The sequence below is a fragment of the Grampus griseus genome (assembly GCF_964374135.1).
Source record: "Grampus griseus genome assembly, chromosome: 3".
Classification (NCBI taxonomy): Eukaryota; Metazoa; Chordata; class Mammalia; order Artiodactyla; family Delphinidae; genus Grampus; species Grampus griseus.
Genome location: NC_139019.1, coordinates 124,453,328 through 124,477,221, shown reverse-complemented (window position 1 = coordinate 124,477,221; position 23,894 = coordinate 124,453,328). Strand labels below are relative to the sequence as shown.

General features: G+C 44.3%; 1 protein-coding gene across 3 annotated transcripts in view; it reads right to left on the bottom strand.

The window, feature by feature from the left end:
- The window catches only part of ADRB2 (adrenoceptor beta 2), a 98,275-nt gene extending 75,072 nt beyond the window's left edge, over window positions 1-23,203 (bottom strand). For 2 of the 3 annotated variants that reach the window (XR_014296522.1, XM_082651352.1), the window contains exon 1: window positions 21,818-23,203. Coding sequence is in view for 2 of the 3 variants with exons in the window: in XM_082651352.1 (XP_082507478.1) it covers window positions 21,818-23,006 (1,189 nt within the window). In the remaining variant the exon portion in view is untranslated. Of the gene's footprint in view, window positions 1-21,216 lie in introns of those variants that run through there. The other variant, XM_082651351.1, reaches the window with a different exon arrangement.
- Between the last annotated feature and the right edge of the window lie 691 nt (window positions 23,204-23,894).

The following is a 23,894-nucleotide window of genomic DNA, read 5'->3' as shown; positions in this document are numbered from 1 at the left end:
ATTGATGTCTGTATCCCAGGCCCTAGCACAGTGCTTGGCACGTGGCACAGGCACAGTAAATTTCTGCTGAAGGAACCAGCGAATGGATACCCATAATCTTCAGGTCCCAGACTCCTCAGTGTACCCATAGTGGATGATGATGACAGATGCCCTTCCAGCTCTGACATTTTAAGATGCCACAGACTCTGCACCATTAAAATGTCAATTCACAGTGGACCACTGGGAATGACATGAGTCAGGGGATTATTACTGTCTTAGTGCCTCTGGGACCATAATAGACCTTCTTTGGTAGAGGGACACTGATTTCTTAAATGTCAGTGCCAGAAAGGAACTTACAGACAATGAAAGCACAGTCTCTTCATTTGTCAAGTAAGATATAAACTCTTAAATTTTATCATCCACTGACCACTGTCCCTTGCTACTGAGATACATTAAAAGTTACAGAACACAGGACCATTCTTGCTGAGAGAGTCAAACCACCTTTTTCCACTGGTAAAAAATATTGCCTTTCTCGTGGGCCTGGTGTGAGTGCCCTGACGCTTGGTCAAATGTTCTGGCCATGACCTGTACTTTCTGGTACAAAAGAAGTAGAAGGGAAGGGATCATACCTTATGATTTTCACCGGAAGCCTTGAGGTTGGCAGAAAGGCTGATCTCAAAGAATTTTTGATGATACTGTCTTACACCTGATAGCAAAGGGAAACTGAGTTATTTAGAAAAGTTTACACCCACTCAAAATAGATATGGCTTAGTGCTCAGTTTTCGTTGTCCATCAGCAGAGTATAGAGGAAAAAGTCTGTGAAACTGAGTTGTCAAAGATTATTAGGAAGAAGAGATAAAAGACTAACAGAAAAGGAAGAAGGAAAAGTTGAAAGTACAAGCTACTATCTGAGATTAATTTGAAATCCCAAGGTCCAAGGAAGAGAGAGTTTCCTCTTGGGCTCCATGCCTCTCTCTGCCAAGAATTTGGTATGTGACAACGTGCAAACTCCATCCTCTGTCTGGTCCTCTGTAAAATGAAAACGGTGGAGCAAATGGTCTTGAAGTAATTTCTAGAGTCCTGTTTATTTGTCGCTTTTTGATTCAAAACCACAGACAGATCCCCAAATAGAGCTGAGAGCGGGCTCTGACATCCTTTCAGTTATGTGCCAGTTTATTCAAAATCAATTGGGGATTTCGAAGCCTGATGGCCCAGAGTGACAGACTGAAATAACAACCAGTAAAAAGCAGAGCTGCTTCTTTTTACTTAGGCAGTTAGCTCTGCATATAAAGTTCCCGATGACACCTGAACACCATCCCATTTTTTTTTTCCACCAGAGCCTAAAGTCCAAAACACTTTGGATTAAAAAACCAATAATAAAAGCCCTTACATTTGTATATATGCCTTTTGAAGCTTATAAAGTGCTTTTTCTGATTTTATTTCATGTAAGTCTAACAAACAAATGTGAGAGTTATTATTCTTCTCAAATTGCCAATGAGGAAACTAAGACTCTGAGGGATGAAGTGATTTGCCGAAGGTCGCCTGGGGTGCCCATCAGCCTGTGTTTGTTTTCTTCTCCTTTCTGCATACTTCCTCTGCTCTGCTCTGCATCATGGGGACCTCCACCCTGCAGGTTCCCCACCCTGTTGCTTCAGGGAAAGTTTGGCTAATGGGAATCTATGATAGAAGACTGGAGGTGAGGAGGGGAGAAGTGGCTGTTTCTCCTCTCTTTCTGTCTCTTGTGGTATCTTCGGCAAATGGCTTCGTGTGTTCTGTGCCTCAGGCTCCTGCCAAATAAGCGCCCTGGCTTCTGGGATCTTGTAACACCACCTTCTCCTCTGTCCCTCCAGACCCAGGAGCAGCAGCATCTTCCTGCTGTTGCTAATCTCTGGTTCTTCACCATCCCCTGTTTGGCTTTGCAGCTCTTCTATCACCTGTGCATCCAATTCCTTATATTAAATTTCTTATTTTGAAAGATCTAGAGTGCTTTCCATTTCCTGGTTGGACCCAGTCCAAATCCCCTGACTGGGTAGTCACTACTATGAGGAGCTATAAGCATGGCAGAAATAGCTTGAGATAGCATATCATACTAGTGTATGTGTGTGCATTTCATTATTAAATGGTGAGAGCCTTTTCACCCAGGAACCGAGTTTATACAGCTTTAGGTCTTGAGGTTCTAGCACAGCGCCTGGCACTCAGCAGACACCAGTACAGTAAATGTTTGTTGACTTTATATATTTGTTTGGTAAAACAAACCCAGCCAGAGTGGCTGTTTAGTTTATATCTCTGCGTGTCTATTTAGACATAAGAATACAGGTCCTTCCAGTCTATACAGTGTACCCCAGTGAACCATTCGGCCACGCTCTACAAAGCCACACAGGGAACTGCATCATTTGCAATTTCTATGGGATATTTCTGACTTTGAACCATAGTAGTTATTTCAGATGGGAAGATATTAATGAGTTGAAACTTGGAAAAATATACAATTCACCAAAAAAGAAAGTGGATGAAAACCATGGGAAAACAGGAAAATAGTTTTTTCTAATTATGTTAGTTTTCATATGCTTATTATCATTCCATTTTTGGGCACGTCCATCCCTTTCATTTCTTATGTGGAAAGACCTAAGGTGATTCCCATCTTCCTGGTTGGGCACAGACTAAATTACCTGGCTGGGGAATAATAACCAGGATGGGAGCCATAAACATGGCAAAAATGGACTAAGACAGTATATTAGATATATGAGTGTGTGCATTTCCTTATTAGGCAGAACAAGTATTTCCACTCTGATCTAAGCTTATATATTTTTGGACCTCTGGGCTTAAGCATAGTCATTGACATGGCAGGCACTAATGAAGGTTTGCTGAATTTAATCCTGACAGGGATTAAATTAGATAATACATTCTGTGCTTGGCAGTGTATGTGGCACACAGAGATGCTTGGTGATACAGCTATTATGAATATTAACCACTATCTGTTCTCCACAAGGTTTTTACTTTCCTGTGTTACAGCAGTTATTATCATTCCATTTTTGGGCACGTCCATCCCTTTCATTAAACTGTGAGCTAGTCAAGACTGTTATTGACTGAATTGTGTACCCCCCAAATTCATATGCATTGTGTACCCCCCAAATTGATATGCTGAAGTCTAAACCCTCACTATCTCAGAATGTGGCTATGTTTGGAGGTGAAGCCTTTGATGAGGTAATTAAGTTAAAATTAGTCCATTAGGGTAGAACCTAATCCAGTCTGACTGGTGTCCTTCTAAGAAGAGATTAGGACACACAGATAGACACCAGGGATGTGGGTATACAGAGGAAATATCATGTGGCGAAGCAGGAAGGTGTCCTTAGAGGAAGTCAACTCTGCCGGCACCTTGATCATGGATGGCCAGTTTCTAAAACTGTGAGAAAATATCTGTTGTTTAAAGCACCTAGTCTGTGGTATTTGTGATGGCAGCCCTAGAAAACTAATACAGAGACTATGTTTTTATTCATTCATTCAACATATTTATGGAGCATCTATTACGTGCCAGGCATTGATCTGTGAAATAGGGTATAGAGTGCTGAGAAAACAAGGAAAGAAAAAGAGCTTCTGCTCTCAGGAAACTTATAGCCTAGTGGGAGAGATGGGCAATCAAAAGATCACATGAGTAGTGTGGTAAGAATGAGGGAGAGGTTGCTGTGCTCTGAGGGTGCATGATGCTGGATGGGGGTGGGGGATGGTAAGAGAGGGCTGTTTAGTTGAATGTACTGTTTTATCCTCAGCACAGTTGCTGCAGTGCTGTGCTCACAGCTGATAACTGTAAATCTTAGTTGGCTTTTGTTGAAGGCTACAATGTCTCAATTCTCTACGTGGAATAACTAGAATTTTTAGCACTCAAGGAAAGAGAGCCCACAGGCAGATGCTGCCAAGTGTGACAGTTTATAGGGCCCCACGAAGCTGGGGCAGTAGAAGGGCTGATGGATGAGAAGAACGAGGAAGTTGTTCTCATCTCAGCCCTGCCACAAGCTGGTGGTGTGGGGACCTACTACAGTGCCCTTGTCTAGACCTCCGTTTCCTCATCTTCAGCAATGATGAGGCTGGGCTGGAGTAGTTCATCTCTAAGATCCCTTCCAGCTCTGTGAAATCTTTTCTGAAATCTAGTTCATATAAGACTAGTACTGAAAAGAGGAAGGAAAGGACAGAGGGAGGCAGGGATGGGGGAGGGAGAAGCGGAAAGAAGCTCCACCATTATTTGCTACGGGACCCTGGGCAAGAGGTTGCCCCTGATCTGAACCTCAGTTTCCTTTTTCTTAAAGTGAGGAAGTTATTTACGTTTAATATTCCTTTCAGTTCATGAAGATTTTATAAGTCTGTGAGTATTTGGAATTCTTGAATCTTCCCTGAACATTAATTTCAACAGGAAAACACCCTTGGGTTAAGAGTGTGCATTGAAGGTAACCCTGATGGCCTCTGTTTCCCTGTGCACTCCATTCAGTTGTGAACACTTACATTGGCTTATCTTTCAAACAGGAAGTTTTAGAAACACAACTCTTTACTAACCACAAATCTTAATAAATAGATCATCAACTAAGTCAATCCGCACTGAAAGAGGTCACAAAAAACATACAAAACTAAGGGTTGGTCTATAGATATTTCGTGGAGAGGAAGTAATGTCTTTTTTCCAACTACTTGCAGTGAGAAACAGTTACTCCAGGTACCTTAAAAGCCAGGTTCTATCAGAATGGTTTGCACAGAAAATAGATCAATTAGAAAAAAATTAAATTGTCATTGTCCAACAATAGGGAGTTGCTTAAACTACTTTTGATACATCCATATGAAACTTTATGCAGCACAGAAAATAGTGTTTAAAAAGATTGTTTTAATTTTTATGGAAATATGTTAACATAAATGTTTCAGACATTACATGAAATTTCTAAAAATCTTAAAAAAAGATTGTTTTATAACATGTGGAAATACAGTATAGAGATAAATTAAAAAGCAGGATATAAACCATAACTTAGAATAATCTTAATTTTTAAATATATACTATATATCATATATATGTATACACACAGAAAAAAAAAACCTGAAAAAAGAAATAATCCAAAATATTAACAGAAGTAAAATCCAGAAGGGGGAAGTATGAGTGATTTTTATTTGCTTCTTTATACTATTCTGCATATTCAAATTTCCTTCAGTATGTACTTATTTGTTTGTTTAGTTTGCTGAATATTTAGAAATATTCAGCAAATATTTCTTATGTATCAACTATGAGCCAGTTGTGTTGTCGAGACTAAAGACAGAAGCAAATCTCAGCTCTCCCGCAGCATACCCTCTAGTGAGTGGACACAGATAATAAAGAAAAATAAGTAAACGTGCAAGATGATGCAGATGGTGGTCCATGCTGTCAGTGCCTCCAACCAAGGGGATGGGAAGGAGAATGCGTGGGGTCCTGCATCAGCCTTGGTCAGGGAAGGCAACCCTGAGGTGGTGTCTTTAAACTTGAGACTGAACAGCACAAAGAAGTCTGATCTGGGAGAAGAGCATTCCAGTCAGAGGGAACAGCAAGGTTGCAGGGACCTGTCCACACATAGGCTTGGGAAGAAGTTTGACTTCCTACTTTAGCTGCAGCGGGGGCCACAGAGAGCTTTCCCATGGGGAGTAACAAGGTTGCACGCCCCTCAGACAGATGACTCTGGCTGCAGAGTGGAGAGAGGCTCCTGCTGATAGAGGCAGAATAAAGCAAAGAGACCTACTACGAGACATGTTTTCTTATAATTTGCCAATTCTGTGACATCAGTTTCCACTACTGTAAAATAAGGCAGTAGGGCAAGGTCAGTGATTTCTAAGAGCCCTTCAGTACTTAAAAAATAAAAGCATTATTATTTTGCACACCTTTTAAAAAAGTGTGTAAGCTTCTTAAACCCAGGGCCTAAGTCTTACTCTACTCCTCGTTTGATTCCCTGCATGCTGCCTTGCACCTCACAGGACTGAATGAAGGGACATGCTGTGGGCTGGTATCACTTGAGGTGCATCATTACTTCCCAGCCTGAGTTTCCACTGTGCTTCTGTGGGCTCACCTGCTGAAGCCTTTATCCTGAAAGTAACAGGGAGCCACTGAAGGCTTTTCAGCAAAGGTTGACTTCTGTGTGTTAGAAAATTCACACTGACAGTGATGAAGGGGGACTGGAGTGGTACACAAGCAGAAGAAGCACAGAGACAGAGACAGACACGTTGCTTCCTTGAGAATCCCCCTGGGCTGTGATACTGAGACCTGCCAGTGGGAAAAGGACACCTCACCTGCACAAAACCACCTCGACAGGGGGCCCTCACACACTGGGAGAAAGTGCGAGATTCCGCCTATTTATAGTTGGGGGGAAATGAGGCACAAAGAGACAAGTGGCTCATATGCCAAGGATTTCTGGCTTCAGGGCCTCTACTCAGCTAATGTGAAGCCAGGCTGCACTTAGCATGTCATGGGGCGGGAGGACTTTTGCTTGTGCCAGAACAGAAGGGAGCATCAGGGGCTGGGGCAGGGTAGGGAAGGGGGAAGACACGAATCCTGGGCAGAAGTGGTGACAAATGTTCCAATACCTTCATTTTGACACTCCCATAATCCAAGAAGGGCTAAAATTGGCTGTAGAGCTTGTGTTACGAAACCAGAGCAGGTCAAACAAAAGAAATAAGCAAAACTTGAGTCAGCCGGATGATAATCCTTGTGGTGAGCATGCAAATCCAAGCGAAAATAGATCAGAGACATTTTCCCAAGAGACGCAGAACTTGGAGATCCTGGAAACAAACCCATCACGTGAAAGATGGGGAGGCAAAGGAGGGAAGGGAGGTTAGCATCACACCCTGGAGAAGGAGGCAAACTTTGCTGGCAGAGCCAGGACTGGGACTCGAACCCAGCTCTCTCCATTCTGAGATCAGAGCTCACATCACTCCTTCAAAACTAATTATGGGTCTAACGTTTTATTTGCCAAACCTACTGATAGGCAAAAGAGCAGGAGGCAGTTAAAGTGATTTCAAAGCACCCTGTGTATACTCAGTGTGGCCATGCGCACACACACACACGCACAGAGCTTTAGTTTGGCGAAATCTTTCTTTAATTAAGTACTATGGACTAATTAAATATCTGCATTCACTGCCCCAAATCAGAGGCACAGCTCATGGGACCTAGAAGCTATCCTAGTCCAGCCTTTTTATTTTATAGACAAGAACTGGAATCCAGAATGGATGAAGTTGCAGTCACTTAAACCAAGAACCAGGGCACCCTGCCCCTGAGTTCAGTGCTCTTTCTAGCCCTGGCCCTAGCACCACAGGCAGGAAAATTATAACCTTTAATACACATGCATTACTTTATGTTCTTCAGCATGGATTCTCAAAGGGAAGGTGTTGGAGACAATTTCCAGTGTATTACTTTGACTGGGGCCTGAAATCTTGGCACACTGATTAGTGAATTTCAGGAGAAGGCTTTTAACTTCTTTAGAAGTTTTTACCATGATGATAACAATCACAGTCTTCCATTAAATAAACATTTATTGAATGTCCACTATGTACCAGTCACTCTGCTGGGTCATTTATGTACTTTTAATTTCTTAATTTTCATAGTACTATGATACAGGTGTCATCATTCCTGTTTTGTTTTTTCTTCCCCCCACAGTGGGGAATACAGTTTGGAAAGTTTAAACATTTTGTCCAGGTCATAGACTCAGGAAGCGCAGAGCTGGGATTTGACCCTCTGTTGTCTTTTATTATGCTGAGCACCTTAGATATGAAGTGATCTGTACTACACCACGGATACTGCATGGGGCAGTCTCATAGTTCTAGAGGTGTATGAGGCTGGGTTTCTCCAGATCCCATGTTTTTCTGGGCTGCTAAGTTCAGCTGTGAGCTCTATGCTACATCTCAGGTTTATAAGCCACTCCCAGAGGCTCAGAGTGGGGTTTCCAACAACCAGGACCCAAGGTAGCTGGGCTGGGCTATGAAGAGGCCCAGACCAGAGCAAAGATCATTAACTTGTGAGGACTAATCTCCTAGAAGGATTTGGCTTATAGATGTGAAAGGAACATAGTAACAGTGACTCCAGGATGGATGGACTCAGACGGCAGAAAGCATATAGATCATGGGACAAAGTTGTTTTTTTTAAAAAAAAAGTTTTATTTATTTATTTATTTTTGGGTGTGTTGGGTCTTCGTTTCTGTACGTAGGCTTTCTCTAGTTGCGGCGAGCGGGGGCCACTCTTCATCGCGGTGCGTGGGCCTCTCACTGTCGCAGCCTCCCTTGTTGCGGAGCCCAAGCTCCAGACGCGCAGGCTCAGTAGTTGTGGCTCACGGGCCTAGTTGCTCCGCGGCATGTGGGATCTTCCCAGACCAGGGCTCGAACCCATGTCCCCTGCATTAGCAGGCAGATTCTCAACCACTGTGCTACCAGAGAAGCCCTTTGGGACAAAGTTTTAAAGAAAGGTTTGCTGTTCTGTGTTTTATGTAAATAAAACTTTCATAACAGACCCGGAGAATTTCCTACACATAACAAGAATTTCCTCTAACGTCCCTGATGGCATTTTTGTTTCTGCTTTAATGTCTCCAGGAACAGGGAGCTCATTACCTTTCAGACTCTTGTAATTGTTAGAAAGTTCTAGTCTTCAAATTAGATCAAAAATCTGTCTCCCAGATGTGTTCATGCATTGGGTCCAGATCTGCTCTTCGGTTTACAAAGACTAAATCTGCTTCCTTCCTACTCAGCAAGACTTTGGATATTTGAAGACAACATTTATTTTTTATATCAGCATTCCCCAAAGTGCGCTGAGCAGAGTAGTAAGTTTTCACAGTGTTAATAGGTGTCCTCTATAAAACAAACATATCAAAACAAACAGACAAAAGCCCATAAATAGCACTCTGTGGGCATGCTAGGTTAAATCAGGTCAACCAGATACGTTTCCTGCAAGGCTGCTCAGGACGTTTACTACGCTGATGCAGAGTATGGATTCCAAAGTGGAAATACTGGGCATGCAGTGTTTCCCAAACTTTCAACCTCGCAGATTTTTTAATCTCAAAACCCTTTTTTTCCCCCAGTATACCTTTTACTATTTTCCATATATACTTTTAGAAACTCTGTTTGGAAAATGCTTCCCTACACAAGTCTAGGTTCTTACTCTTTTCTCCAAGCTAAAAAGCCAGGTTCCTTCAACTATTCATTTTCAGACAAAGTGTTGGGTTTCCTCACAGTCTTCCCTCTGGTTCTCTACTAGGGCTGTCAGTTTAAAATACAGGATGCCCAGTTAAACTTGAATTTCAGGTAAACAATGAATAATTTTTTGGTATGAGCATGTTCTATGCAAAATTTGGGACATACTTATATGAAAAAGAATTTGTTGCTTATCTGAAACTGGATGTCCTGTATTTTTATCAGCTGAATCTGGCAAACCTAGAAGGGCCCTGAATGCCCTTCTTCCCTTGAAAAATGTGGCCCTCAGAGCTGGGCACATTATTTCAGATGTGGACCAAGACAGAGACAATTGATAACTTTGTGAGCCACCATCAACTCCGATTTTCCCAGAGACATTTTTAAAGGGATGATAGAAATATTTTTTGTAGATGATTAGAGGCCAATCTGAGACTGATCCAGATATCTTTCTGGATCTACTGGCAAAATGCAGAAGCCGATTTCCCATCCCTCACTCCTGTTCATAAGTATACTTAAGTTTCTCTGGTGTGAGTATTAGGGAACTCGATCCAAATACCATTTATAATTCCCTTTTCATGGTCTGTCTTCTCCATTAGACCGTAAGAAACTAAAACAACAGTGACCAACCATGTCTACCTCAGTCATGGCTGTATCCCTGGTAGTTAGTACAGGTTCTGGCATATAGAAGTCTTCAAACATCTTTTGAATGAATGAATGAGCAAATTAGTCACACATTGCTTAGAAAGCTAAGTAAACCAGATAAGCTTACACTCTGAGGAGAAGAGATGGCCAACAGGAGCTTTCCTTGTGGTTGGATTTGTCATCCACTCCAAGCTTTCCCAGATCCATTAAATACAGTTAACCTGTGCTGAAGGCACCTCTATTGGAAGATATGTGTGTAAAACAAGAACACCTAATTGCTCTGACTAAAATAATTTCAACCCAACACAAGCCATTTTCAAGAAATTGAAATACTTCCTGGAGCCTGCAATTTTTATCGAGGTGTGGAACTTGGCCCTTAAAAGAAGGCTGGGCTGTGGCCCAATGTGTGTGGGATTGGGGCAGCAAATCCCACTGGGTCTTCCCACAGGAACATCCTGATCCCAGAGGAATTGGGCAGAGTGAACAAGGACAGCCTCAGTGGAGCCCTAAGTTGCCAGCAGGGCATGTATGGGAAGCTGGACATGTGATTCCATAGCTCTGACTTGGTGAAAGTGCATCTGGTGACTGTCATGAGGAGCCCAGAAGGCTTGGAGCTTCTGCTCTAAGCCATAGTTGATAGAGCTGGGCCCTGCCTACTCTGAGCTTGAGCTCACACAATCTCGGGGCTTGTCAGTATTGAAAGCATCCTGGGGACTGTCCCTGGAGCTGGCAGTCACTTATCTGCTGCTTGGCAGCTGTGGCTTCTGTGCTGGGGAGTGTTAACCATAAAATTTTAAGTTAAAATGCAGCAGAAAGCAGGAAAATATAGTGAGAAGAGTCCTGGGTCCTAGGAGGGTAGCAGAGTGTGAAAAAACTTCTTTTTTTTCCTTCATATTTCATATGAGTATGAAGACCTAAGTTTAAGTCCCAGCCCTGCCATGTCTTAGTGCCATGCCCTTAAGCAGATTTTGAACGTCAGTCTTTTTATCTGTGAAATGTGAACAACCATGTTGACCTCAGAGTTATGAGGATTAGAGAAGATGGCATATAAAAAAGCCCTTTGTAAACTGCTAAGTGCTGGATCAATGTGAGGGATTTGCTACAACAGTAGCCCCATGAGCATAGTGCTGTGGCCTTCAGTCCTTGATGCATCTGGTACTTTGCTGCTGTGACAGCATAAAAGAACCACCCAACTGAAAGAAAAGAAGGATGTTCCTTACACAGCCTGAAGCAAAATAAAAAGAGCTTCAAATTACATTATATAATTCCTTTTAATTATGGAGGAAAACATTTTGCAAGCACATATTTGAAAACATAAAATATCAGTGGGTAGGAGTCTTTAGAATATATACATAAAAAAATCACTTGGGAACATCCTTAAGACCCTAAGATGTAAGGCTCTAGGTGAGCCTTTAATTCTGCATGAATGTTTCTGTTGATCTCCCTGGAGCCTGTCATTGCCTCTGGTCAAGGCCTTTGCTGGTAAACAGGAGCAAAACTACAAGTATCGTTCTAGTTCATTTGAGGGAAAATAATGCAGGGTATTGTGGCTGATAATTACTTGCTACTTCCTCTGCTGTGAGATGGTACACCCACTGGGGGAAAATTTGTATGTGTAGATATGTATGTACATGTGTTTTCTGTGCCAGGGCAGTAAGGGACACCTCGTCAGACATCTTGCCTTGAAAAGGCTTTCTTTCCTGGCTTTCTCTTTTTCTTCCTCCAGTGTCACGTTTCACACAGTGGTTAGTTATGGAGCACATTACTTGGAGTCCCATTGCAATCCCCATAAGGACCCACAGACCTCTGATTGTGGATCCTTATGTTAATATCTTGGTATAGCTGACTCTGTGCAAAAATTACTTCAGGCCTGGAGCTGGGCAGAGGCTCTGCTTATAAAGTTCTGGGGGGGCACAAGGCAATCTTTATGCAACCTGACCTGCCCACCCTCACCTCCTTGCCTGGGCCAAGAATCGTGAACGATCCTGTTCTGGAAGAAACCCCACCTTGCCACTGAGTGCTTTGAGCCAAGAGAAGGGGGAGCAGAGCTGGAGGCACAGGCATGAGGCCAAGCCACAAAGCCCAAAGCTCCAAAGTCAGAGGGTTCAGATCTGATACACCATTTGCCTTGTCCCTGCACCGTGTACTGGCTTTGATAGGCCTGATGGTACCTGGCAAGGAAGGTGTTTCCCTGCCTCCTGATGCCCACTGGATTTATATGTACCATGAATATAAACACATAAGAGTATGTTCACAGAGGCAGAGTTTGCAAGTGAATACTTATATGTAAGTGTGCATTTTAGGAAAATATACACAAGTGTACATAGGAACACATATGTGTGCACTTACCTATGTGAGAATGCTTTTGTATGGACAAGCATATCTTCAGAGAGTCTTTCAAAATATACATCTGATCTCTGCTGTAAACATATCAATGGCTTTTAAATGCTTTTAGGATAAAGAACCAAAACCTAATGCAGCTTATAAGGCCCTTTATGTGTGGCCCTGCTATGCTCCCTCTCTCTGCACACCTCTACACTGATCTTTGCTTAGTCCTTCTTATGCATGAGGTTTCCTTTCACCACAGGACCTTTATACATGCTTTTCTCCCTGAATGGTAAGTTCTTCCCTTCTCTCCTTTTCTAGAAATTACCTAGTCATCCTTCAGCTCTCAGTTGAAGCCTTACTTCTATGGGGGAACCTTTACAAACCTTTCAGAATTAGTCAGATTCCCTCAAAACACTCTGAATCTCTACATAGAAATTGCCACAGTTAAAAATCTGTCTTCATTAAAAAAGAAACTTATCCCTCCCATTACACAAACTCAATAAGGGCAGAGATAAACTGTTTTTGTTCACTCACTGATCTTCAGCACGTAACAATTCCTGCCACTTAATAAGAACTCAACAGACATGTATTGAATCGGGTGTATACATTTACCTAGGAAGAAGGGCCAGTATAGGAACTTGTGTGCCTGTGTGTACTTAGATAGCGGTGGGACCATGATTACGTGACATGGCATATTTTCTCATTTGGAGCACACGAAAGTGTGCTTAGGAATACCCATGTGTATTTATCTAAGGGAGAATGTTTAGGTTGAGTACACCTGTGTCCTGTACGTGTGAACATATTCATATGGGAGTATACACAAAAGAACATAGATGTGTCCGTACATCTAAGTGAAAATGTATGTGTATATACTTGTGTTGATATAGATGTAGGCATCAATGTAAAAGTCTGTGTGTGTTATGTGTGTTTATTTGGGTATGTGCATATATGGAAGTGTATGTATATGTATGAATCATCCTGCAGCTGGGTGGGTCCTCCTTCAGATTTCTAAGTAGGAGGGTTTATGTAAATTAGGTAAATTGATTCAGATAGACTTTAGTATGATTTGACTTAATCATAGCAGAGTGTCCAGGAGGAAGGAGCACTGGACTAAGAGTCCATCCCTGCAGCAGAATCCTTTTTTCTTCCTGTGCTGCTATTTCTTGGTCTACATGCAGAGGGTTCAGGACAATGAGACAATGATGCTGTTGTGGAGGTACAACTGTGTAGATGCCATGTTGTCACAAAACACATTTTAAATCAAGTGCCTAATTGCTCAATGCACTTTATTATCACCTTCATCTTTCATAGTAACTTTTTATCATTTATAAATTATATTCATCTACATTGTTTTATTTGATAACACAGGGAAATTAGGATTCTGTTTATTTGACAGAATGGTTATTTTTGTGAATGTATGCAGATGTACAGGATCAATTTTTACAAGCCTACATTTTGTGTTCTTGAGCAGGAAGAGTGGGCAGGGGAAGACAGTGAGATCCCTAGGTACCCAAATTGCCATCCTAGGAGCACCTGCATCACAGTCCTCTGGGGGAAGTAGTGACAAAATGCAGATTGCTGGCCCCCAACCACAGTCCTGTTAGAATCTCAGGGAAGGGGGTCAGGAATGTGTATTTTCTCAGTGCAGATCATTTTTGGCCTCTGTAAGGTTTGGGACCCACTGCAATAACAACATAATGTCAAAAGACTCACTACCTAAACCAACAACACAATTTTATAGAAAGAAATTTCTAAGGCTGCCCACCTCAGGCCCTCGAGATTGACCCTTGCTTGGTTCTCTTAGGTTGAGGAGGCTAGGTGAGCATCTGGATTTATAGAAAGACACTGTGGGAACTAAAACAAGAAAGGAAGTCTGACAGGCTTATTGTTGCAATACATATTGTGAGAACTGTGAATCTCTCTCAAACAAAACAATAAAAACCCAGCAGATTGTCAGGGCTGACTGTAGTATTTAGAGACATCTAGTAGAATTTTTATAAAGAGAAACACTAGGCAGTCGCATAGAGACAGAATTGTCTAAAAATGAAGGAATCTCCCCAACAGCAGTTGTGGCTTCTGGGCACAAGGCCTGAGGCTGCAACGCCAATATGGTGTGGTAGAAAAGAAAGCAAGCAGGGATTACCTAGGACTCCAATTCTGCTTTGTCATGGGTGTTGCCGTTATGATTTCAAAAACTGTTTTCCCTTCCTGGAGAAATGAATACATGCAGACACTCCAGTCTTTCCCTCATAGCACTAGAAAAATAATAATAAAACAAGCCACGAGAGATGGTCATCTCCAGGTCCCTGTGTTACCTTGCCACTGACGTTGCCTCTTGGAATCTGGGGTCTCTTAGTACACTAAGGGCGTATGCACTCTCTCAATGCCCCTCCTACCCTGATATTCTCTATTGTGGAGACTCAGATGCAGACACAGACCTGGGCAGAGAAATGGAAAGAGCACCCCATTTCCAGCTGTCAGGAGCTTCCTGACCCTAAAGCAGTGACTTGACTCAGCACAAACCCATGTGCTGTTAGCAGGCGCCTCCCTCTGCCTCCTTCCTGGCCTTGGTGGGGGGAGATCACTCAAACTGTGCCTGAATAATGGTGAAAGAGTGTGCTCCCAACTCTCAGCACAGATTCTAAATGCAGATTCTCCCAACTCTCAGTCTGGTTTCCTAGCTGATACTTAGCCACCGCCTACCTAGAGGGCATAGGCTTGCCCCTTAGCTCCAAGGCTCAGAAATCCATCGGACCTCTCTGAAAAGAGTCCCTGGAGAATAAAATAAAATGCACCCATTAAAAATCTCCTCTCATCATTGTCTCCCTCCTTCTTTCTTACCTGATCCCCAACAGGAGGAAATATTGCCTATCTTAATGGTAAAGCACACGGGCTCTGGCTCAGAATACATGGGTTTTACTGCAGTATGGTCTGTAATCTTCAGCAACTTAGTTGATCCCTTCGAGTCTCAGTTTCTTGATTTCTAAGATAGGGACAAACATAATAGTACCTATTTTGTAGGGTTGCTGTGAGTACTAAATGAGATCATGCATGAGAATTGCCAAGTACAAGGCCTAGTTCATGGTAAGTACACTGTGTTTATTAGCCATCATGATCACAGCAAGTGCTCTATGGAATGGAAACCTGCTGTTGCACTTTTCAAATGGTAGATATTGGTCACTATAAAACTTGATTAGACTTATTTTAACACAAGTCGACAGGCTGGGTCAGAGGCACTTAACAATGCAGAAAGAACCCTCCCCTGGAAGTTTGGTGGTTAGTTTCTCATGCTCTGAAAGCAGATCAGAGCCCGTGAAAGGAGCTTTCAAAGAGACAAGTACAGCATAGAAACATCTTTTTCAACCACCAGTAACAGGAGAGGGAGCATTCTGTTTAATTTACAAAATTTATCTCTGTAACCTTGTTCCTCAAAACGTGGTCCTTGGAAAAAATCCATGGGAACATGCTAAAATGCAGATTCTTAGGCCTCAGCTCAGATTTCCCAATCCAGATGCTCTGGAAATGATGATTCTTTTGTACTCCTAAAGTCTAAAAACTGCTAAATACTCTGCCAGGCTAGTAGCAATTATGATATCTGGATCATATTATATATAAAACATATTCAAGGAGGCATTTGTTAAAGTGTTATCAGTGGGTACAGAAGTGTATGAATAATAATCATGTATGAATAATCTAATTCTGTTTTTATTTAAAAAAAAATTTCTACCCATAGCCATGCTTAGGACAAAGGCTAAAAGTATATACATCACATTTAACAATGGCTGTCTCTAGGTGGTAATGTTGTATGTGATTTATCTCATTTTGTGCTTTCGTATATTTTTAAGTGTTTTACAATGAGTTCTATTACCTTTTTTTTTTTTTTTTCCTGTGGTATGCGGGCCTCTCACTGTTGTGGCCTCTCCCGTTGTGGAGCACAGGCTCCGGACGCGCAGGCTCAGCGGCCACGGCTCACGGGCCCAGCCGCTCCGCGGCATGTGGGATCTTCCTGGACCGGGGCATAAACCCGTGTCCCCTGCATCGGCAGGTGGACTCTCAACCACTGTGCCACCAGGGAAGCCCTCTATTACCTTTTGAACAAGGTAAAAATGTGCTTTTAAAATAAGAGCCATCCAGCCAAATGTGCAGCACTGAAGACTTCCTGAAATCTTACAGAGTTTTGGAGAAAGAAGGAAATGCAGGACTTATGTAAACCAAACCATCTCTGCTCAGAGATGATTAAACAGGTCTAGAGAAGGGAAGTGACCTGCCTGAGGTTGCCCAGTGATTAGGGGTAGGCTATACAGTTCCCAAGTCTTCAGGACCTTAGGCCAGAGGGCTTTGAAGTGCTCCCTGTGCTGAGCAGGGACCTGCCTCCCTTCCTTTCCGTCCTGTGAGGGTGACGGAAAGACCACAGGAAGTGCAGTGATTCTGAGTGTGGAGAAGGATGTAATAGACTTTGCAGAGAGGACTTTTCCGCTCTCATTATTTTCTCTCTGGGAGTTAGTAGGTCATTTTCAAAAGGCATGGGAAGAGCAGCTGATGAAAAGGTTTAATAGTTTGGAAAACTGCTTAACCGTATTGCTCTATTTCTGGATTTCCCCCCATGGGCAAGGACTGTTGAGATCCTGATTTTCCCCAGAGGTTTCCTGGTTAGGAATGTAGTGAAACCTCTGAAATCCCAAGGAATTGGGGAGAAGGCCAGCTGGAGTTAGGGAATGGTCTGAATACTTTTTAAGAACATTTAGGTCTGTTGTTTTCAAGGACATAGAATCACAGATTTGGAAGGTTAGTCCAGGCCCTGCTCAGTGTAGGAACCCCTTGTGCTTCATCCCACACAGAGCTTTATTTGGACTTCTCTTGAATGCTTCCAATGAAAGGAGACTCACTACTCTGATAGAGAACCTGTTTCACTCTCAGAAAATTTTTCTTTCCCCTGAGCTGGAATCTATCTTCCTGTAGTGTTCTACTTGCCTTCTGGTATTCATCTAAAACAGGTATGCTCCTTTTTCCCAGATGGTCCTTAAATATTTGAAGGCAGTTATCATGTACCAAATAGTCCTTCACAGCATTCTCTTCTGCAAGCTGACCACCCCCAGTACCTTAAACCGTTATTTATATGACAAATGTCATCAACTCTAATTAGAAACAAACTGTTGTCTCTAATTAGCCTCTTAATTAACAGCTATATAAATTCAGAGCTAAGCAGAGCTTAGAGACCACCTGCACTAGCCTCATTATTCTACAGATGAGCAAACTGAGGTCCACTGAGAAAACAGGAAAACTGCCTTACCCAACTAGAGAGAGAGAGACAGAGAGAGAGGAGAGGCAGAGTTGAGACCTGAAATCTAGTTGCATGAATCCCAGTGCAGGCCTCTTTTCGCCTCACCCGGCTTTGCGTTATTCGTGAGACGCAAGAATTTCTCAAGTTCTTGAAAGTGGCTGGGAAGTTTGTTCTCTTAGGTATTTCAAAAATTCCTCCTTAAAATTATATTTGCACTGTTAGTGAAATAGGGATTAGCATAGGGCTGAATTTAGTGGAGGTTATACTGTCAATGGAAAGCATCCTTCAAAGTGTATTAACTCTCATTGCTCTCTGCTGTCAGAAGTTCATCTCCATTGCCCTAAATGCTAGCTCAAAATGGCCAGCACATGTATAGGGCCACCTAGGCCTGCCAAATTTTCCATAAGGTCCAGATACCTGCTCAATGTAGGAGACCTTCCCAACTCTGGAACCAGAAAATGAATTTGCCAGGACGTGAAGCAGGCTGTGTTTCTGCTTTACCCTGTGCTTGTTTTAAAGTTTCGTATCCTCTTTTCAGTCTGGACTGATTCTCTGATGAAAAGGCAAAGCAAAGACTCAGAGAAGCAAACTAGACACTTCAGTGATTGGTTTCCTTTCCCAGTCCACAGCAAACTCTGCAGTCACATGCTTCCAGGGGAACATTCCTCCCTGCCCCAATCCACAGCAGTCTCCCTCTTCTCTCAACAAGGTATTGCATTTCCAGTTTTTACACTTGTTCTGGCATGGATTATAAATTGCCCCATGCTGCTCCCTGGTTTCCATGTGTGCAGGAATCACTGCACCTGGGTTCCAGTCCTAACTCTGCAACTAGCTGGCAGTGTGGCTTTGGAAGGTGACAACCTTTCTGAAACTCAGTTCCCTCATTTGTTAGATGAGGACAGTTTTGCTACCTACCTCATAAGACTGTCAAGGTCACATAATGCCTAAAAGGTGCCTAGCACAGTTCCTAACATTTAGTAAGATTTTAGAAAAGATATCTATGTAGTATTATTAATATTATGCTCCAGAATTCAGAGACAGAAACCTGTATTTTTCTCCTGCTGCACTCAGTAGTTGTAAATACCCCAATTGATCCTGGTCTAGTCTTCTTTTGGCAGTAGATACATCGGAAACATTCTAAGCATCGTGTAATGACAGTTCCTATTTCCCAGCTCCCTTTTCCCCAGATTCCCTCTCTCAATAATGATCTCAGTGGGGAGGCCCACCCTGTCCTGCCACTTTGCACACCTGTCAGCTTGCATCTCAGCATAAGGTTCTCATTTGACAGACTCTGAGAACTTGCTGTCCAGGCAAAGACAACTTTATGGTGATGAATCCAACACAAACCTTATGTAAGCAACCTGTCAGCAAACAGAGGGACAGGGAGACACTGACAAATGCCCACCCCCAAAAGAAAGAAAGCAGAGCAAAAGGAGAGAGAAAGCAAGGAGTTGAGATAGGCCTAAAATGCTCTTGCTTGTCAAAACCCTTAAAACTGGTCAATGTTCTTATATTTAAAGTATTCCCAAATGAACATGAATTAGGCTAAACTGCCTTTTAGCTGAGAGTCTGTGAACTAACATTCATAGCAGAGTTCTAAACTGAAATTACATTAAAATGCATCTCTAACCAAAAGAGTATATATACATTGTTTATTAATAATATTTATTGTCCATGGGACTTAACAAATGATGACGGAAAAGTTTCCAACTTTTTTTTCTTTTAAATAAGACTGTGGGGAATTTCTACCTGGAGTGGCTTGAAATCCCTTCAGGTCATAAAGAGTTAAGGAATCTCCCAATTTCTCTAAATGCTGAGGATATCCTAGTGAACTCTTGCCGAGAAAAAGGAATAATTCTTTCTTTTGTCCCTATCGCAGATTATTTGTTTATTGCCTGCGTTTTGTATTAAGGATGTGAAAGAACTAAAAATATCTGCTGAAATGAATTTGTTAATGTGACAACCCCAGGGAAAAGCTTCCGCAATTGAGGGTGAGGGAAGAATTCAATGACAATGTGGTGGAGAGCATACACCAATTCCTGGTATGACAGCCAGGTTCGCTGGCTTTAGCCCCATCTCTGACATCCTTGGCTTCTTACTTTGGGCAGGTCATCCCCCCTCACAGGCTTTTGGTCTCTTTGGATGTCAAATGCTTTCTATGCTTTCTCTTGCAAGTCTGATATCCCATGAGGCTATGAGGAGTGTGAAGATTACCTGGAGAAGCTGCCTGCATCTCTGAGTGCAGGGCCCAGAGCAGGAGAAGAATGTGATAATAGGTATGAAAGCCCTTGGAGAAAAAGCAAAGCGCTAAAGGGCACACGCTCTCCAAGGCTCGATGGCACATTCTAGAAACAGGGGCAGCTAACTTTCTCTTGAGAGCTCAGGACTCACCCAGAAACACCCCATCGCTGAGCTGACAGGAAGCAGAGGAGACTAATGCTTTTCTGGTTGGGGACCATGGCTGGGACAGAGGGAAGAAAGGAGTGGAGTCAGCTTCATGAGCGAGTGAAATGGCAATGAACCCTGCAGGCTGATCCTCTCCAGGCTGCCGTTGCCAAGGAGGATGATCCACTTGGTCAAACCTGGGCCAAGCTGTGGCTCAGACACACAGGCAAAAATAGAAAGGGGGTGGTAGAAGAAATGTGTTTACTTTTGTGATTTTTCCTTTACGTGCCTCTTAACACTATTATAATCTCTCCACAAACAGGCAGTAACGGCTCACAGTCCTCGCCTTCATTGATAAACCCTCCAAAACAATTCATGTCTCACAGGCAGTATGTGGGCAGCTGGAGAATCAGCTTGGCAGGCAGCGTGATGGAGTAGAAAGAGCATTGGCCCGGGGTCTGTCACTAACTGGGTGAACCGTGAGAAATTCCTCTCTGATGCTCTGCACAATGAAGTGGTTACATTAGGCAGAATCTAAAAATCTGTTTAGATTTTTGAAGTTTCTAACTGTAGTTCTCAGCCAGGGGTAATTTCATTCCTCAAGGGAAGGGTACTTGGCAATGACTGGAGACATTTTTGGTTGTCACAACTCAGGGGATGCACTGGCATCTAGTGGGTAGAGACCAGGGATGCTGCTGAACATCTGACAATGTGTAGGACAGCCCTTCACAATGGAGAATTATCTGGTTAAAAATGTTAATAGTGCGAGGTTGAGAAATTTCGATTTGTACAGAAGTGACTAGAGTCACAGGGAGAGGGGAAAAAAGGGACAGCAGTTCAGAGGAGGAGGGGTCAAACCGTGTTTCTAGGTCATGAGGTATTCACCAGTTAAGTGTTTCCCAGCTTTTCTCCCTATAACCCACGACCTTTTCATTTCCCTTGGAATTACCGGGCTATGTTTGAGTAGCTTTTTCACAAGAACTTTCTTATCCTTAAAATGCCAAGCCCTGATGCAGTACAAAGATCTCTACTGTAAGACACGGCAAAGATAAAAATATAAGCAGCTACAAAACAAGTAGAACTGGAAGGTGGGCGGTGGGGGCACATGAAGGGATACAACAGATGCCCTTAACTCTGTTTCCATGAGTCAGTGTTTCTGATGTTACAACACAAGAATAATACCCGTAGGAAGAGCAAGATGAGCTGTGCTCAGGGCGGGCAGAACTGATGTGGGGGCACCAGCGTCAGGAGAGATACAGGTTTACAACAGCAGATTCAAAGGCAAATGAACAGGTTAAGCAATCAGTGCGTGTCATTCCACATTAAGTCACTGGGAAGTTATTGCAAATAGTTACCTGCGGTTTTCAGTGGGGGAGGCAGCCACACTCCAGTCAAGGGGTTTTGGAGAAACAGGTGCAATTAAGTCATGGTCAAACAATTTATTTACTGTAAACTTTAGACTTTGCTCAGGAAAACAACCAAAGCTGCCCCTCAAATCCCTGCCTACAACACCCCGTTTGAGCAAATAAGAGGGGCGGGGAGAGTCCATGTTCACAGCAAAAGGTCCGAGAGACTCGAGTTTGTCCAGTCCAAGGGTGCAGGAAGGAAAGTCTCCTTCAGATACAAATTACCAGCAGCAATATATTACCCCTAATACTTGATCAATGAGGTAGATATGCGGGAAAAGTCATTAAAACATAGCAGCCCCAGGTCCTCTGAGACTGAAGCCCTTCAGACATAAACTTACGAGTTCCATGGAAAGAGGAACTGAACTGTACAAGAAACAGTCACTCAAATACGTTTTCTCTTTTTTACAACTTAAAAAAATAAAAAGGCAGAAGGATATCCTTCCTCCTGCACATCTCTATACAAGTTTATTCTAAATTTATTACACTCAAGTTAAATAGTCTGTTTAGTGTTTTGTTGGGTGGGGGGAGAAGGGGTCTTAAAAAGTAGAAAAAGCGCATTACAGCAGTGAGTCATTTGTACTACAGTTCCTCCCTTGCGAATCAGTGTTATCATTGGGCACAGTACCTTGCCGGTTCACAAAGTCTTCCGTGCCTGGGAGATCCTCACACAGCAGTTCATTGTCTTTCTCCTCCCCCAGGTGATATCCACTCTGTTCCCCTGGGTAGTCAGTTCTGCCATTGCTGTTGCTGGAGTAGCCATCCCCAGAGGCCTTCAAGGAAGACTTGCGCTGGCACAGGAGCTCCTGGAAGGCAATCCTGAAATCTGGGCTCCGGCAGTAGATAAGGGGATTGAAAGCAGAGTTGACATAGCCCACCCAGTTTAGAAGGATGTAAACTTCCTTAGGGATGAGGTTATCCTGGATCACGTGCACAATGTTGACAATGAAGAAGGGCAGCCAGCACAGGGTGAAAGTGCCCATGATAATGCCTAAAGTCTTGAGGGCTTTGTGTTCCTTCAAGCAGAACTTGGAGGCCCTGCGTTGTCCGGGCCCGCTCCGCCCATCCTGCTCCATTTGGCTGATGTTCTGGGTATGGAAGCGGCCCTCAGATTTGTCGATCTTCTGGAGCTGCCTTTTGGCTACCTGGAAGACCTTGGAGTAGACGAAGACCATGACCACCAGGGGCAAGTAGAAGGACACAATGGAGGAGGCAATGGCATAGGCTTGGTTCGTGAAGAAGTCACAGCAGGTCTCCTTGGCATAGCAGTTGATGGCTTCCTGGTGGGTGGCCCGGTACCAGTGCATCTGAATGGGCAAGAAGGAGGTAAGGCCGGACACGACCCACACCATCAAAACGACCACCCGCGCCTTATTCTTGGTCAGCAGGCACTGATACTTGAAGGGTGATGTGATGGCAAGGTAGCGATCCACGGCGATCACGCACAGGGTCTCAATGCTGGCTGTGACGCACAACACGTCAATGGAAGTCCAAAACTCACACCAGAAGTTGCCAAAAGCCCACATTTTCATGAGGATGTGGCAGGCCCCAAAGGGCACCACCGCCAGGCCCATGAGCAGGTCAGCACAGGCCAGGGAGGTGATGAAGTAGTTGGTGACCGTCTGCAGACGCTCGAACTTGGCGATGGCTGTGATGACCAGCACGTTTCCAAACACGATGGCCAGGACGATAAGCGACATGACGATGCCCATGCCTACCACCCACGCCTCGTCCCGTTCCTGTGTGACGTCTTGGTCCGGTGCGTGGCTTCCGTTGGGCGCCAGCAAAAAGACGCTGCGGTTCCCGGGCTGCCCCATGGCGCGCAAGCTGGCAGGTGAGCGCACGGGCGGCCAGCGCACCAGCCGCCCCTCAGCGAGCGGACCTCCGGCGGGGCGCTGCGGGCAGCAAGCGGGCACCTGGAAGCTTCATTCAGCGGCCGTGGGGTGGATGTGGTGGGGGCGCGTGGTGTTCTCAGCTCCGGGGGTGCTCTGGGCTCGCGGTGCCAGTCAGTCCCAGCCTGCGCTCTGGAGAAACAGCCTCGGAGTGCGCGCTGCCCGTTATGGGCACAGGGCTTTAGGGGAACTGCCCTCCCCGTGACGTGCTGGAACTTTTGACCAATAGCGTGTGCGGGAAGCCCCGAAGGGGCGAGGCCCTCCGCCCCTTCCCTCCTTTCTCCCGCCTCCTCCTGGGGGTGGCCCGGGCGAGGCACCCCCCCCCCGCCCCCCACGGCCCCGCCGCTCTCGGCGGGCGGGCGAGCCGGCCACCGCTCCCTCCCGGCTCCCTTGGCTGGCGCCGAGGGCTGAAGCTGGGGCTGGCGTGCTTACCAGCCAACCCAGGAGGTGCTGGTTCTTGCGTGGCTGCTACCTGTCTGCGCGGGGCGGCTGTGCGGCCTGAGATCTCGGAGCAGAGGGCGGTAGGCAGGCCTTCCTTCCCGTTCGGAGATAGATGAGAGCGCCCACCGAGACACGCACCGGACAGGCAGTGTACCCCGACAGTCATGCACAGACTTACACGGAACTAGAGCCACAGACATTCATACACCCGTCCAGCGCACCGACAAGTGCGCGCGCAGGCACAGAAGCCGACCGGCACAAAGTCACCCCTGTCCCAACACAGAGACACGGCCGGGGGCAAACCAGGAGCACCCAGAAGCACAAAGACATGGGCACACACACAAAAAGAAGTATGTAAACAACATGCAGACA